At 38.5% G+C, this 16,772-nt stretch overlaps 1 protein-coding gene across 1 annotated transcript; it reads right to left on the bottom strand.

Moving 5' to 3' along the window:
* Positions 1-669: 669 nt before the first annotated feature.
* LOC149049812 (G protein-coupled receptor GRL101-like) lies at positions 670-7,106 on the bottom strand. The gene is made up of 10 exons (XM_089191604.1): positions 7,041-7,106; positions 6,155-6,226; positions 4,627-5,632; positions 3,934-4,024; positions 3,550-3,624; positions 2,955-3,002; positions 2,496-2,534; positions 2,271-2,324; positions 1,997-2,053; positions 670-1,752 (listed from the first exon to the last, which is right to left on the bottom strand). The coding sequence occupies exons 2-10, from the start codon at positions 6,220-6,222 to the stop codon at positions 1,307-1,309; spliced, it is 1,884 nt and encodes a 627-aa protein (XP_089047730.1). The 5' UTR covers positions 6,223-6,226; positions 7,041-7,106; the 3' UTR covers positions 670-1,306.
* Positions 7,107-16,772: the final 9,666 nt, after the last annotated feature.

Raw genomic sequence — 16,772 nt, 5'->3', positions numbered from 1 at the left:
TGGACTCCTGTAGAGGGGCTAGTAATGGCGGGATTAATCAACTAAAAAACCTTAAAGACAGAGCTGAGTGGGTAAGGAGGGAGTTTCTCTCAAAGAACTCCGTGGGTTGTCTTGGGGTATGCCAAGGTGGGCACGAGACTTGCAGGGGTCAATTGAAATAGCAAAGCAGCTTTGCACTTTCGTCTCATCAACGTACTTCTGATTTAGTAGGATACGCTGGTTAATTCTCAGTACACCTTTTTTTTTTTCTTTTTTTTTTTTAATCCATACAGACTCGATGTAGATTGGAGAGGAGCAAAGTTCTGTTATTATCACGCCTGAGCTTAACAGTCATTCCATGTGCCAATTCTAGGTTGCCAGTTACTTTTACTTTATTTTTTTAGTTTTTTTGTTTGTTTGATTGATTTTTGTTGTTGTTTTTTATGCGTTTTACAGTTTTAAGTCTGACAATCCGTCCCGCTCTCAAGGTATTACCGAAACTTTCTTCACTTTTTCCATGAAAGGGAAGTCGCATTCGGTCGAATATAAATCTTAGGCCCCCCCTTTTGTTCCGACAGACGGTCCACAAATAAACTCCTTACTTCTGCTTCTACCTCATTGCAAATCAGATGGTCGTGTGTTGTCTTTATCACTTTTCGCAAAGTAACAAGTCATCTCTAGAAGGCAAAGTAACTTAAACTCTCTCGACGGTTTTATTGATAATCATGTGGTTTAACAGCGTTGCTTACTTAATCACGATTACAATCTCATTGTCCATACATCTTTAAGCCTCTCTGTTGTTTGTTTGTCACAAACGTTTTCACCTTGTTTCAGGAATGTATGTTACTTTTCCAGAGACGGCTTCTAATCGGTGCTACAAAATTGTTCTAAAACCTGATCTTTTTTTCATTGTAAGCAAAAGCAATACATGAAATTTTATTTGACGAGAGAGAAGATTAAAATAGACCAGTATAATGAAACTCGGAAACATGCAAGAAAAAGAACCTCAACCGTCTCCTACCAACATATTGTGTATACATGTTGCAAATGCTAAATGCTATCGTAACTTCTGAGTAAAACAAGAGATAAATACGTGTCTAGGTATCTTAGTATTCAGCGAGTGACTTTTTTTTTCCAATTTTACCGAACTAGTTCACCGTAGTCTTTATGATCCTGTGGAGTAACTGAACTTTTTTTCTGTTTAGTTTTGCTGTCTTTTCTCGCTATCTGCTTATTCCAGCTCGAAACTACAAATCTAAGTGCTACATAGAACATTTATAATTATATTTTAGTTAAGTCACTGCCTGTGTCATATCAAGTAGTTTTACTACTCTGGTTTAGCTGGGACGTTCTTGCTTTCATCATCCTCACCCATTGTGTCTCGGTATTCTTTAGCTTCCTCAAATGTTTCTTTACAGAGAGCAGATGGTTCATCTGGAGCGATCTTACGTTCCTCTTCTTCTTCTTCTTCTTCCTTTTCTTCTTCTTCTTCTTCTTCTTCTTCTTCTTCTTCCTTTTCTTTTTCTTCCTTTTCTTTTTCTTCTTCTTTCTCTTTTTCTTCTCTCTTGTTGTCTTCGTGTTCAATAGCTTCTTCGCTGGTTTCCTTCAAAGGAGTTGATGGTCGGTCCGAGGTAGTTCGATCATCTCTGTCACTACTTTTGGTTTCAAATTCAACGGCCTCTTTTTCTTCTTCACCCTCAAAGGAAGTTGATGGTTGTTCTGCGGAAGCTGCCTGTTGTCCTTCCTTGTCCTGTTCAGAATCCTGCTTTTGTTCTGATTTGAAACAGAAGGAAACAAAACCTTGATATTTGTTAATCGGTAAGTTGATTGATAAGTCAATCGGTAAGGCAATTGGTTAATTTGGTATTGAAAACGTAATTTGGAGTTGAAAAAATATAAGTAGTTGAACTAAAAAACTACAAAGGTGGCTTTGGCGTAAATTAAAAAGACAAAAATTAAGAAGTGGTGATGACTTATGAACCGCTTTAAAACTGATTTGGTACAATGAAAATTTTACCTTGTCCATAAGTCATAGTTTGGACTGCATTATCTCGTGGTCCTTTGTATGGATGAACTGAAATGGAAAAAAAAACAGATTAAGCACCTCTTTCTTTGGAAAAATGATGACCCCTCAGATCTTTTCTTGATAGAAGTCTCAGCGCAATGCTTTCGGGGTCCTCTCAGGTTCGTTTCGTTTAACTCTCTGTAGGTTTTACCACTAATACTTACTATTTTCTGAAAGAGCATTCAAGGCTATGTCCTTTGATACAGACTCTCAGAGAACGACTCACCTTCCACAACAACCATTTGCAAATTTCCTCCGTTGCCCTCATCTTCGTCTTTTTCTGCTTGAACAACAAAATGGTATCAAATTATCCAACAGAAATATTCTTAAATGTTCACAGTACATCATCCCTTATCCAACGCTAGTTGAAAAAACTTATATTCACGATCGAGTGTGACATGTGTCACAATAAGCAGTCTAACAAAAATAGAATTTCTTAAAAAAAAAGCACCTTCTCTGCCAATCAACAAATGTACTTCTTCTTCTTGAGCTGCAAATATCGAACACAACAAATAAGTGACATCTACTTCAGGATAACAGTTAAACTTTGTGTGTTTATTTCATAGCTGTTCCAACACATTTAAGTTAGGCTAAAGTAAAGTCAAATTCATTCTCTACCCTATTGGCCCACGAGGCGGCGAAGTTGTTCCGGGTTTCCTTTGTATGCAACAATCATTCTGATTCATCGCTGGTCACCCGCCTTTCCCGCCTTCTTACAATATTCGTCGAGTTTTGTTAATTAAAAAAGCCAAAAAAATTGTGAATTACGACAAAAAAAGTAAACTGATCAACATACAAAACCTTTTTGGGAACTCCGCGTTAAAAGATCAAATGAGGCATATCCATCTTTTTAATCTAAGGACTTCATTGCGATAATGAAGACAATGTTGGGTCTTGTTTGTTGTAATACCTGCTTCAGCCGGCAGCACGTGTTGTTCCTCGTTAACTTGGCCTGCACCTAACAGAAAATGAATCAGTTGTTTCCATTTCTTTATTGCTTTTGCAACTCATTAATGGGAGTTCTTCTTCAAGTTCTTCCAATATCGTTAAGGAAAAAACAAATAAAGGTGTTACCACCTAGTTTGAGTTGGTTACCAGTGGTTTCGTACCGGCTCACGGTCGTTTCATACCCGGTCGATTCGTATTCAGTCAGTTGAATTGTTTAGTACCCAGCTCGGTCGTTTCGTACCAATACTAATAAAGTATACTGTTAATGTCAAGTATGTTTAAAGTGAGGTCTCTTATTTTAAATAGCGATACAACCTGTGCAAAACAAGTTTTGTTAATGTGGCATCCATTCTTACTACACGACCACCAAAGGTATATTGAATAAATCAATAAAGCTATAAAGAAAATCATGATTAAAGAATAAAAAGTTTTCATTTTGGCCCTTCATCCATTACTTTGACATAGATCAGCTCCCTAACTAATTTATCTTGTATTCATATATTAATTTTTTCTGGTTTGTCGGGATAAATGCCAAAGATCAATTTAACAGAAGTTACCTTGCTCCGGATCTGCTTGTCCAAGTTGCACCATTTCCACCATTTCTAGCATTCCATTGTCTCCTTGTTCCTGATCTACACCAATCAACATACATGTATAATAAATATTCATATTCATACATGTATACATGTAAATATATATGTATATATATGTATGCTCATATGATCTAAGATCTTGTGAATACTCTAAAGTGACCTTAGATAAGTTCTTATTATATTTAGTGAGCTTTTCCATAGATGTGATGATATGATTAAGTTTCTAATTCCATTAATTGCACTGGGCTATATTATTTTCAGGCAAACTAATATGAGTTTTTATTTCCTATCACAAAAATAAGATACCTTCCCACCTACAGAGTGACTAAAGAAAACGATAAACCTTACCTTCATGATCTTGCTGCTTTTTACAGCAAGAGAAAAAGCTGCGCACATGGTTCATCAAAATTCGAAGTTTTGGTCGCAATATGCCCTGCACCTGTTTGGGTAATGCAAAGCGAATATTTCATTAAATCTGTAAAAATTAAGAGAGAATATGATAGAGAGTTTACAAACGTAACTTTCATAAACAATGTTAAAGCTGATCATACGACTTAAACACAAGGAAAGCCGATGCTAGAATCAGCCAGTTAAGTTGCATAGCCATTGAGCCGATGCTAGAATCAGCCAGTTAAGTTGCATAGCCATTTATCCAGTTCTGATATTTTCCAAATGCCTCAAAAAGAACTATGAGAAATTGTTCAAGTAGCTTTCAGAAATTTCATGTGCAAATTTTTTTAATGATAGTTTTCAAGGAGCGGGAAATTTTTGGGTGAGAGGAATCATTTTGAAATTAAATGTGACAGCCGTGTTCATTTGCAATTGAAACATTTGATAAGCCACCTACTTCTTTTTTTTTTATGAACGAATCCACTCATTGGATGATAATTCCACGATAAGGTTTTTCCTAGGAAGCCTACGACGTATATCTTTCATTATCTACTTTTAAGCATTCTGCGAGGATACGTAATTAACGCATAAACACGATGGAGAAATCCGTCGCGATCGATTGCATTGTACTAATGTACGTCCCTGTCTTACCTGAGGGGTTGATAAGGTGTAGATGATCGGATTCAAGGCTGAGTTAATTGGCAGCACAAACACGGCGATCCAGGCAGGAAGATCGCCTCGGGGACTGTAATCTTGTTCAGCCAAAGACCTGATGCCCATGACTATTATCGGCATCCAACAGGCGCAATCTGTGAGAATGATAAAGAAGACTCTTTTGGCCAATGCTCTCTCCCTTCTGGCACTTGCATTCTTCTTTCTTGCCTGCACCTCTCGTCTGGTTCCCTTCTTTGCGAGCTGACGGCTGGAGAGATAACTTTTAAGAAAGATTGCGACATAAGCTACCGTCATGAACAGGAAGAGGAGGAAGTTTAACCCAACGAAGATGGCAATGGAGAACTCCCAACCAGCTGGAAACCTGTTGGAAAGTTGCAGTGGGAGGCACACAACGGATCGTCCGTAGTAGGCAGGGCGCTCTAGGGCGTCATAAAAGTAGCTAATGCCACTGAGGGGAAGGAATGCGATGACAAAACCAAGGACCCAAACAATCACGCACAGAATGTGTGCCTTCCTGGGAGTCAGCCCTCTGCCATGGTATGGGAAAACGATGTTCTTCAGCCTGTCAGCAGAGATGAGGGCAAGTATCATTACAGAGACCTCACTGGACAGTACTGAGATCGCACCTGTGACCTGACAGGACAAACCGGATCGCCACTGGAAGTCATGCAGATAGTAACTTCCCGACCATAACAGGTCTTTGGCACCTAAGGTGACCAAGTAAACGCCCATCAAGCAATCCCCAACCGCTAAGTGCATTAACATGATAAGCTGGACTTTGTTTCTCTCTTTAAAGATCAGACGCCATACAATTACGAACACAGCACCAAGCAGAGAAAGGATTCCGATTGCCCAGATACTTTTACGTGGGGCTGAGTCGCGAAACATGCTCTCGCAACTGGCGAAGCTGTCGTCGTATAAAGAGGTACATTGGGCGTCTTCTTTCGTCAGATGACAACACATAAGACTGGTGTCCACTATCCTGTAATCCACAATGTAGAAGGCAAGTACAGTGGTAATAAAAATACAAAAGATATGTTGTCATTCACACAGGGATGTATAATCAAAATGTGGGGTATAGCTTATTTTGCTGGTCGCTATTGGCTCAATCTACGAATAGTAAATATAACGGTCTTTGAGGCACCAAACTTTCTGCTGATTTTGAAGCTAGGTGAGGTAGGCTGTGATTATATGGAGCCTCAAAAAGGAAAAAAGAAACCTTATACTTGCAAAAGATTGTAACTTCAACAAGAATCTCTGTATAACTACAAGTTGTCAGTAGGTTCAACCGACCTAAACTAGCTAAATATTTGCGGAACGTGTGGATGTTGAATACGAAATCTTACGATTCCCCCCCCCCCCGCCCCCTCCACCCTTTCAAAAAATCTCAAATAAAGCAGGATGGAGGGCCTGAACTCAGGATGTTTGAATGACAAGTCCAACGCTAATGAAACATAATATAATATGATATTGTACGTTTCACTGACCACGGAGAAAAACTTACACTTTCATGATGTCCTTCATTCCATCGAAAAACCCGTTAGGAAGCTCAGACATTTGGTTTTTTTGCATATTCCTAAAAATACCATCTACCATCGATAAATAGGTATGGATAAATAAATTGAAACTGCACCGTGATGTCAAAATGCGTGCCCCCTTGTTGCGTGTTTAAATTATGTTTAAACGCCGTGAAGATTCATCCTTTTTTATAGCCCAGTGTCCCTGGATTTCAGTCTAATTGCTAACCAAGGTCAATCTCGAAACAAACCATAAAGTTTGCGTAAACTGGCAATCCCGGTTTCTTTAAAGGGGCCCCTCGCTCTGTGCTCGCAATAAATACCGGTAATCTTTTCTTAAAAATAAGTTGTACTATTGTACCAGCGACATATTAACTGCAATAGGACAATATTCCCTGGAATTCAAGCAGTTTAGTCGTTAACTCTTTCATTCCCAAGATCACATTAATCATTCTGCCTTCCATTCAGTCCTTATATTGTCAGTTTGGAGAACTTGGTGTTGGTTCAAAAAATAATCCCCTTACTGATGTTTTCCCTATTGTATTAATATTGTAGGGAGAAATGCTTTCTTGGTCACTCGTTGGAGTTAAAGGGTTAAAAAGTATTTTCAGGATCTTCTTGTAGGGGAATCGACAGCAACAACAGCTGAAAACAGAGTAATTACGGTTTCTCTGTATTTTTGCAAAAAATATAAGGCTAACGCTAGAACACCATGTTCTTATTTCATGATTTTCAATTTAGAAATGTTTTTCTTTACAGGACGTCATTGTTATAAACCAATTTTCATTTTTAGTAAGCCCAGTAAGATCCAGTGGGCTCTAAGATATGATGTGGTGGTCTAATGATAAATTTAATCAGTGGCTATATACTCACAAAATAACCAATTTTGGAAGGTCATTAAAGTTTTCGTTCGTGACACTGGGAATCTTGTTATCAGAAATAGTGCTGCGGGGAAAAAAAAAGTCTGCGTTCGGAAGTAAAAAATCACAACTTTAATATCCATCGTAATACGAGGCTAGGACAATTGCTCACGGGAAAGTCTTGTGTGGCGTCATGTGTTGTGGATCATTTGTTATAGTGTGAATTAGTAAGAAGTGGTTTTGCGTGGTATGACGAGAATGTTGAGGTGTGGTGTGGCGCGGTATGACATGGTAAAGTGTGACGTGATGTGCTATGGTGTTCTTTTAATGATACAGTGTGCTCTGGTGTTGTATGACATGGAAAAGTGTGATATGATGTGCTGCGGTGTTCGTTTTCATGATATGGTGTGCTGTGGTCTGGTATGACATGATAATGTGTGATATGACGTGTTGCGGTGTTCCTTCTCATGATATGGTGTGCCGTGGTGCGGTATGACATGGCAAAGTGTGATGTGATGTAATGTGTTATGGTGTTCTTTTTTTTATGATGACGTGTGGTGCGGTATGTCTTTTGTTGAGGGTTTCAGAAATTATAAAGTTTGAGAAGTTTTGAAGGTTTCAAAATGATATGATGTGCTGTGATTCAATGGGGAAAAGTGTGGCCGTGAGATGGTTTATGTGATCCTCAGTAATCTACATGTGGTGTGGTCGGTAATGTCATAGTATGATATGGCATCGGGTGATATGGAGTGCTTCTTAAGCATACAAAAAAAGAAAAATCCATCGGGTGATTTTTGCAAATGTTGTACTTACAGAACCTGAAGTTTTCTCGTGCCGCTGAAAATCCCTTTGGGTAAATTCTCGATGTTATTTTCGGACAGATACCTTAAATGTAAATTATGTTTTAGATAAATGCCCAAATTTTTTTTTATTGGACTGGCTAGGCAAACGAATAAATGTTTATCTGTTAAAGGCATGACTTTGCACCACGGGTACCAGATGTAAACACGTGCATCAACAGGGAAACTAAATGGTAGCTACAAAGTAATAGTTACAGAGCATGAACAGACACAAAACTTGCGGATTACAACAGTTATTCAAAGTAAACCCTAGTATATCGAGCTATTGAGGCAAACAAAGATATCGTGGATCTAGAGTCAGCTGATAGTGTGATAGTAGTATCACAGACAACTCCCCGTCGTCTCGATCAGTTTTTCACCCGCGTTATCCCTTAGACTGTTTTCAAAGTAGCATATTCCAACGATATTATCTAGTACAAATGGGAGTAATTCAGTTTTGCCACGCCCTTGATGGAGTTGTCTTTATTTTTTTTATAACAAAGAATCCGTCAAATTTCCCACGCATTACTTACTATTTTCAAAACAAATTGTAGTTTTAGAAGCAAGCAAAAGCGCCGTCAGCATGTTCTATACTCTCATGAATCAAGTTAGAATAAGCCAAATCAATAAAGTTTCAGAATCCTTGTTAGAATGGTTCAAATGATCTGATTGGTTGAATAAGACCAAAGCTGTCAAAAATGAATGTCAAACAATCAAAGTTTACATCCATCAAAGTGCACAATCTGTATTAGTTCACAAACTGAGATAGTACGTTCGGCAGGTCGAATTTAACACTGTTGCCAGAAGTTTTTCAGTCTTATAACAGAATCTTAAAGTGAAATGTGCATTTAAATCCGATCTAATTGTGGCTAATAAAGACACGCAAATTTTTTTTCATATGGCAACTATAAAACAAACTGCTGAAGTCGTATGTTTACTGAATGAACGACAGCCGAATTTACAGTTAGCCGCGATTGACCTCACCATGATCGCAGTCGCTCTGACACCGTCATGATTTACATGAATTTTAACAGTTATGCCAGTTTGGTTATGTTTTTCATGATTCCTGCTTGGTTCTATTTTGTTTTTGAACACGAAACTATATACTCACGTTTTTTAATAACATCAATCACGGCGCATGGCATGTTTACAAAAAAATAGTAAACATTGGCAGATAGCGTGACAGCTTTAGCTCAGCTCCGTGTTTTGTACTCTGTTAAAAACACGTTCTTTCAATCAAAGACAGCGCGCGATAGCGAGATTAAAAAATGGATCCACTTTCATATAGAGACTGAATCCAAGGAATAGTTTTACTATGCATACTTTTAAATTAGAGGACTTATTTAGGTTCGATAATGCTTTCGCGGATTACAATATGTCATTATTAAAGTAAGTGATATCTTTGAACCCAATTACAAAACTTACAGCCCGTTTAAGTTGACCAGAGTACGAAGCAAATCCCTGGGGAGACTCTTAAGCTTGTTCTTGTCCAGTTTTCTGTGGCATATAATAAGTCAATGAAAATGCGAAGAAGAAAGCTTTGGAGCACTGTGAAACATAGTATATCTCTTCAAAAATACATTTTGTGACGTCGGCGAAAACACTATTCATGGGACATCGGGTCTAGTGCTTGATGACTTACATATTTAACAGCTTGGAGAGGTTGGCAAAAATATTTCCGGGTAGTTCCTCGAGTTGATTGCCTGACAAAATCCTATGGAAAACAGGGATAGCGTAAAAGAAACTAGATACCAAGTTGAAAGTTAAGTCTAGTTTCGCTATCAACCGTTTCAGGAGGATCGAGGACTAACCTGTTGCTTATTGATTACATAGCTACTTCCGATACTTGCTTCTTCCAATCAAATACGATTGCTTAAATCTGCTTTAACACTTTGCTTGAGGTAATTCCTCAGTTTTGCACTGTGCATCCTGTATTGCGCATAAAAATCACGTAATCAGAGGAATGAGCGCCCACACGGTATTGTGGGAAAAGAGGTACGATGGTCTTTAGCTCTTGAACGAGCACAGTGACCTATATATATATATATATATATATTTTTTTTTTTTTGTGCATAATTTTGGTGCAAAATTTTTCCACTTTACACTAGGGAAATTTAAAAAAAATTATTCCTTAAGAAAAAAAAGATAAGGCTAAAAGCGTGCACGAAGCCCATTACTCGAGGATGCAAATTATAACCTTGAAAGGAACGACTTGAGGAACATGTTTAAATTTGCGTGATTTTCCCGAAATTACATATGAATTGTGCCATGCGCTGGACACTTTCTACCAATCAAGATTTTTTTACATGTGTTACTTTAAAAACCCAGTGCAGAAAAACGTACCGTTAACCGATGAAATGACGCGCGTGATCAGTACCAGTACAGGTATAAGTGGGGTAAGTTTGGCTTATCATCCAAAACAAGCATGGTGACCTATCCCTTTTATTATAATTTCGAAAGAGACATTGGTGAGGAACGTTTAAGGAAAGTTTAAAAAAAATTACTTGTATGTTCGGTTACTTTTTTTCTTTGAGGAATCACCTTAATCGACAACAAAAACCTCTGCTTTATCCTTTACAAAAAGATAATTTCCAACGGTATTTGTTTTTATCAGAAAGGTTGTATTTGAACTAAGCAAGTGAAAGGATGAATAAATTAATAAATAAATAAATAAATAAGAAAGTGAGAGAGCAACAGCTAAATGAATGAATGAACGAAGAAATAATTAAACTAAATGGTAACTTTAGAATTTTTGTTTCAAAATTTTGTGCATTAGAAGCTACTTTATATTTGATTTGTTCTTTTTTAACAGTTTTCTTCATCAGTTTGTTTCTCTTGATATTTAAATTTTAAGTCCTGATGAACTTAAGGTTTCATATACATTTATTAGAACTTAGGTAGTATCTAATAACACCAGTAAATCTTTATTCTTCTTGCATGTTCTTTGTTGAAATTTATATTTTTGAACATTTGCTTTAATTGTCTTTTTTTTTTTCCCCAATCCTGGTCCCCCTGTTAATGAAAGCGCTTGCCTTGTAGCTTATTTAGAAAATTGTTGGTTGGAAAGGTGACTGACATCAACATCATTAATTAAGATTTAGCACTTCTGGGTTTTATATTTGAAGGAAGGATGTTTAAATCATTCTCCAAAACTAAGGGATTCTTGGACGTAATTCATCACTTACAGCTGTTTAAGCTTCTTTAGACCTCTGAAAAGTCCTTGGGGCAGATTTTTAATTTCGTTGTTTGACAGATCCCTGAAAGCAATCGTTTATTTCATGAATCGCAACAGAAACAGATCCTGCTTAGCCCGGGGAATAGTGAAACCAAGTGCTCTTTGTCTAATGGGTAAGACTGATTACTATCGAGGCCAAGCCAGAAAGCAGACGTTTGCATTACTTTTGGTCATTGCTTTGACCTGGATACGTTTAGGAATTGATAGGTTAAGAGGCAAAAAGAAAACCCATGCTCGTTATGGCTAAGAAGGTAACGAAACTTGACCTGCCAGCCCCCAAAGTTACTGTTAGTAAATAAGTTGTTGATGATATTCAAACTGGGCACTGGGCTCTTTTACATTTGCAACAGGGTTTGGAGAGGTAGAGGGGGGAGGGCTTCAGAGGCTCACGCTTCCCCCCCCCTTCACTGCATTAAGTAGATTGATAGTTTCCTAACATCTGAGTGTAGATTGATTTGCTTTAATGCGTATTTCATCATGATTTCTTCCAAATTTTAAGGAAATAAAACCGAAAAACTAAGCCTTTTTCTTAAGTCAGAATGGCATGTTACAATATTTGCAGTGTACATATTTGTTAATGGTGTTATTTAGGAATAACAATTTTATTTCCCCTTTCCATTTTCAGTTAGTCTAACTTGACAAATTACGACTTTTCAGGAGGTAGAAATGTAAGATCAAAGGGCTTTTAGATTTAATCTTCAACGCATTCACTCACAGGTCATCTACACTGATTAAATCTGTGAACAGTTCTGGGGTTAGCTTCTTCAGTTTGTTGTCGCGCATCCACCTATAAGAGTGGCAAGAGAATCAATGTAAATCCAGACAGATAAACACACTGAAACGAGAAGCGGGGAAAACGGAGGGAGAGATATGCGGAAAGACAGTATAAAAGTAGGAAAAACAATCTAGATAAAGGTTAAGAATGGACTAACAGAGGATAACGACAGAAAGACTTAAAAAAAAATTGGGTAAAGGTTATAGATGATTTATCCAAACCATCATTTGGAATGATTAATGAGAAGTATAAAAATCTAATCATAGAACAGCCTTTGCAAGGTGGCTTGTCATAAATTGTAATTTCCCTATTAGTCTTCTTGCCCTGCAGTGAAAAATCGTTAACGTCTGTCGTCAGGATTTGCTTTTACAAGTTTAAATCCCATGCCAGAAAGTTCCTTTAATCATAACGTTATTAGGATCTTAAAAAGGTCTTACTTACAGCCTTGTTAAATTCTTCATTCCTCGAAACAGGTTATCACTTAATTCGTTGAGATTGTTGTCGGACAACTCTCTGCATTGTTCATAGAAATAAAACAGAAAACAAAAATAATGGTACCATAAATGTCTTAAACCTGTGAGTAACATTTGATTATGTATTCTGATCGTCCGGGTGAGGGAAGTGGTGAATGACGCCTGCACAACCTCAGCAGAAGTCTTCATTAAAGACTAATGAAGAGTTGTTGTCAGTCGAGCTGTTTATAGTCCGGTTCGTGCAAACTGATTGGTCAGTTTTCCCATGGTGTTATTGTCTGCAAGACTCGAGTACCCGTTAGTCGGTCGTAGTTGGTCGGCTTCGATCCGTCGTTAAAGGTCGTTCTCTTCGGTTCTATTTGTCTGCAAATACCGTGAATAAGACGTTTGTATGATATTGGCAGTTTTAGACATATTTTGAGGGAAGTCTGTTCTAAGGTAGTAAATCTGCTGGCCAGAATCTGTCGTCGTAAGTAGTTGAAGCTGTAGGTCAGGAATTAGAGTGAATAATGTTCAGCGATGTGAATTTTGACGTCATCAATTATTGCCTCTCGTTTGTGTCCAGTCATGCGGTTGTTTTTGAAATTTTTCCGATAAAGGATACTTGCAGTATGAGCAGTTGATCTTATAAAAGCACCCTGTCTGTTTTCTGGCTTGTCCTTGTCTCTGACTTCGGTTAGGAAATGATGTAGCGTAGATATCTATAGGCGACGCACGTAAGACCTTCACTCTTTCTTTCTCTTGATTTCTTCTGCATTCGCACCTCCCGGGGCCGCACGGCTTTTTGGCCTTACTCAAGTGGTCGCTACAGCCCTTATATGGGGATTTTTGTCTTATGTTTTTAATTAAAAGGTCGCAGGGCCGCAAGGACTATCAGCGCTAACTGCTAACTAACCCAACGTGAAACTAGCTGGAAGTAATCAAGAGGGAAAATAAACAGGTCAATGTAAATCACGAAAAAATTCAAACTTCTTTACCGGGATATCTAGAGGAAAATAAGTTCCCCGTAAATCGAGTGAACTCATCTTTAGTCGTTCAATCACTGACTGACGCACTTTTCCTTACTTAGAAGAGAGGAAAAGATAAAGGAAAACTATATGGAATGATTGTCTGAATCTAGGACCTTTTTTTATATTCACCTCCGGTCTAATATATCGATCGCTGTTGAGTACTATACAGCTTCAGTAACTATGAAGAGTAATTCGTTTTCTACTTACAGCCACTCTAGGTTTTTATTTTCTTTGAAAACAATCGGTGGCAGTTGACTGAGCTGGTTAAGGGACAAGGACCTGTAAAATATTTTTTAAAAGTTACCCCATACCTTAAATGGTTAAGTTTTAAGGTGCACAATAAAGAATTGGAAAATTAGTTCGGATATATCAGTTCTCTGACCTTTAGAATTCATTATAGGGAAAAAAGTGTTATCATATTCTTGGTAAGCACAGATCGTTTAGATCTTTATGAGACGTTTGCATGAGAACGTTTGCATTGATGAAAACGTTTTCAACTGAAAATTGCGAGTTATGGGTACTTACAGCTTTCTCAGGGAGATAAGGTTACCAAATATCGTAGAAGGAAGGCTTTGCAGTTTGTTGGCGTGTAACCACCTGCAGTTAATTTATGTGGAAATAAGCTTCTACCATCCTAAATTTGAATCCTCATTTTAGCTTTCCTGTCTTTGTAATACGATGTCCAAAATATCCATTTAAATTATAAAAAAAAACCCGCGTAGAAAGTGACTGTTGCGGGAAATAATAAAGAAAAATCCTGCACGGTAATTTCTTTACGAATAATTTGTTTATGTTTCATTGTATCACTAAGAGAGAAAGATGGCGATGGGTGCCATAAAACTCGACAAATGCAAATTCGTAAAAGATTTGAAAAAAGTCCTCGGTAAAAATTGCCAATTAGTTGGCATGAATAATATTAGGCATGTATGTTGCGCGAGAGAATACTCTCGAATCTACAAAGCTAACTAAATATGTTTTGCGGCCTTCATTTTTTTATATATGATCAAGGGGGAGAATTTGAAAATTGCCTCCATCGGGAGCTTGAGCTATGCGGCGTGGAACATTCTCATACTACCCCACATCACCCCCAAGGGAACGGTCAAGTTCAGCGCTTCAACCGGACACTTTTGTGAATGCTCCGTACCTTGCCAGAGACCCAGAAATCACGTTGGGCAGAACACTTGAACCATGTGGTACACGCTTATAACTGCACGAAACACGAATCAACTGGCTACTCACCGTTCTTCCTCCCCTTCGGTTGCCACCCCCGTTTACCGGTAGACTTAATTTTTAGAACCGAAGATGAAACCAATCTCGTGAACCACTCAAAATGTGGCGAAAAGTGGCGAAAAGCAAAGACAGAGGCATACAAATTAGCAGGAAAGACGCCCAGTGAAGCAGGCACACGAGCTAAACAACGTTATGACCTGCCTGGTGATAGAGTTCTTGTACGCAATCTCAGAGAACGGGGTAGACCGGGGAAGCTGCGCTCGCATTGGGAGGATCAGATTCACACAGTCATTAGCCGTAAGGGAGAAGATAGCCCTGTGTATGAAGTCAAGCCCGAAGCTGGCACTGGGGGGAACAGAACCCTACATGGGAACTTGCTATTGCCATGCAATAATCTTCTCATTAACATCCCAAACGAAACTAGCCAGAAGAGAGAAAGAAGAGTCCGGAAGGATAAGCGTAGCACTGCTAGTCAGATACCTGTACCACAGGCCGAAGACTTGGCAGATGATACCTGTAGTAATGATGAGTATACAATCGCCCCAAGGAACCCCCACACTGGGCAGACCTTAGAAGAAGCTGTTACTGAGGAGCTCGTCAAACCTTCAGTTGAAGAGAAACAGCCTAAACCGACGCAGCCAAAGGATGCAATATCGGGCAACGCCCATCGAGGGAAAGTAATCGGCGATCGCACTGTTTTGGAGGAGACGGAAGAAACCGGATCAGAGAACGGAAATGGACAAGATACTCTAACCTAGGATAACAACAGCCCACCAGACAGTCCTGAACTGGAACCTAGGCCTAAATGACAGAGACATCCACTAACAGTTCTGACGTACAACACACTTGGCAATCCCACATATGAGACCCAAGCTGCTGTACACGTCATAGCCGCCAACACTGTTTCTGGAAGTCAATTACCTCAGTGCGGTACTCCTCATCTTCATTGGAGAACAGGTTTACCAACTGTACAGCAGTTCCAGCTACCCTCATAACCACCTTTGTCCCAGTATCCAGTAATCCTTGGATACCCGGGAACGTACCTGCAGTATTCATCCATGCCCAAACCTGTGCTCCACCTGTACAGCAGTTCCAGCTTCACCCATACCCACCTTTGTCCTAGTATCCAATAATCCTTGGCTACCCAAGAACGTACCTGCAGTATCCATCCATGCCTAAACCTGTGTTCCAGCCAATTAAACAGTTCCTTAACTCACAGGTTTGAGTTATCGAAAGACAACAGTATTAATGTCTTTTTTGCCATCCGTTCGACCAGGATACATTGCACAAACTCTACTCAGTGTGTTTGCGCCCTGTTTAATACGTCAAGTCTCCGACACGTTTCTGCCAAACTTCATACCATCTATGCGAACCTAATGTGATCAAAGTTAAGGGACTTTAAAAAAAGGACCTACTATAATGGTATGCGGCACTCTTACTTTTTCTAATTGTTCTTTATTATTTCGAGGACTCATTAGTCTATTTTGATAAACCGTTCGGTAATAAACGAATACCTAGACGAGTACTAAGCGTCCTTTATTCACAATGGTTTCCAGGTTGGTCAGAGTTTTCTTTAAATTTCACTCTCATAAGATGTGTCCACTTCTCGATAGAAATGATACGACCACTTTTTCGAGTTAAATGGAGGCTATTTTCCCAAACAACACAGCATGTGCTTGTCGTATCTAATTCCACTAAAGCCATAATGATTTTGATCGCTCTATCAGATTCATGGCATCGGTTATTGCACTTCCAGTGTTCAGATTGGGTCACTCAATTTACTAAAGTGTTGCTTGCTGAATTCTTTTTCTCACTTCTCCGCTTGGTTCCACGAAACAAAAAACTTGTTCAAAAGGCTGTGCACAACTTCATTGCTTCAGTTGTCGATGACCTAAAACTCCAACGTGATTGAATGCTTGTCTAAGAAGTATTCCACTTCCTCTCGTATTCTTGAAAACTTCTTGGATTTTAAATTGTTGAATTCATTTGAAAATAGTCAGAACAGGCTGTGTAAATTGATTAGCATTGGATTTTGATTCAGTTCCGGTCACATAGCAACACCTCCTTTTTAAGATTTTTTTTTCTTTTTTCAGTTTTGATAATAGAAAGAAGCAGTGAATTCAGTTTATTTTAAATTTTAAGAAAAGATTTAGAGTGAAAACAAATTAAGTAAGCGACCACAG

The sequence above is a fragment of the Pocillopora damicornis genome, chromosome 2 (genome assembly GCF_964200805.1).
Source record: "Pocillopora damicornis chromosome 2, jaPocDami1.2, whole genome shotgun sequence".
Lineage (NCBI taxonomy): Eukaryota > Metazoa > Cnidaria > Anthozoa > Scleractinia > Pocilloporidae > Pocillopora > Pocillopora damicornis.
The sequence above is the reverse complement of the archived record's forward strand: the minus strand, read 5'-3'. Positions and strand labels throughout refer to the sequence as shown.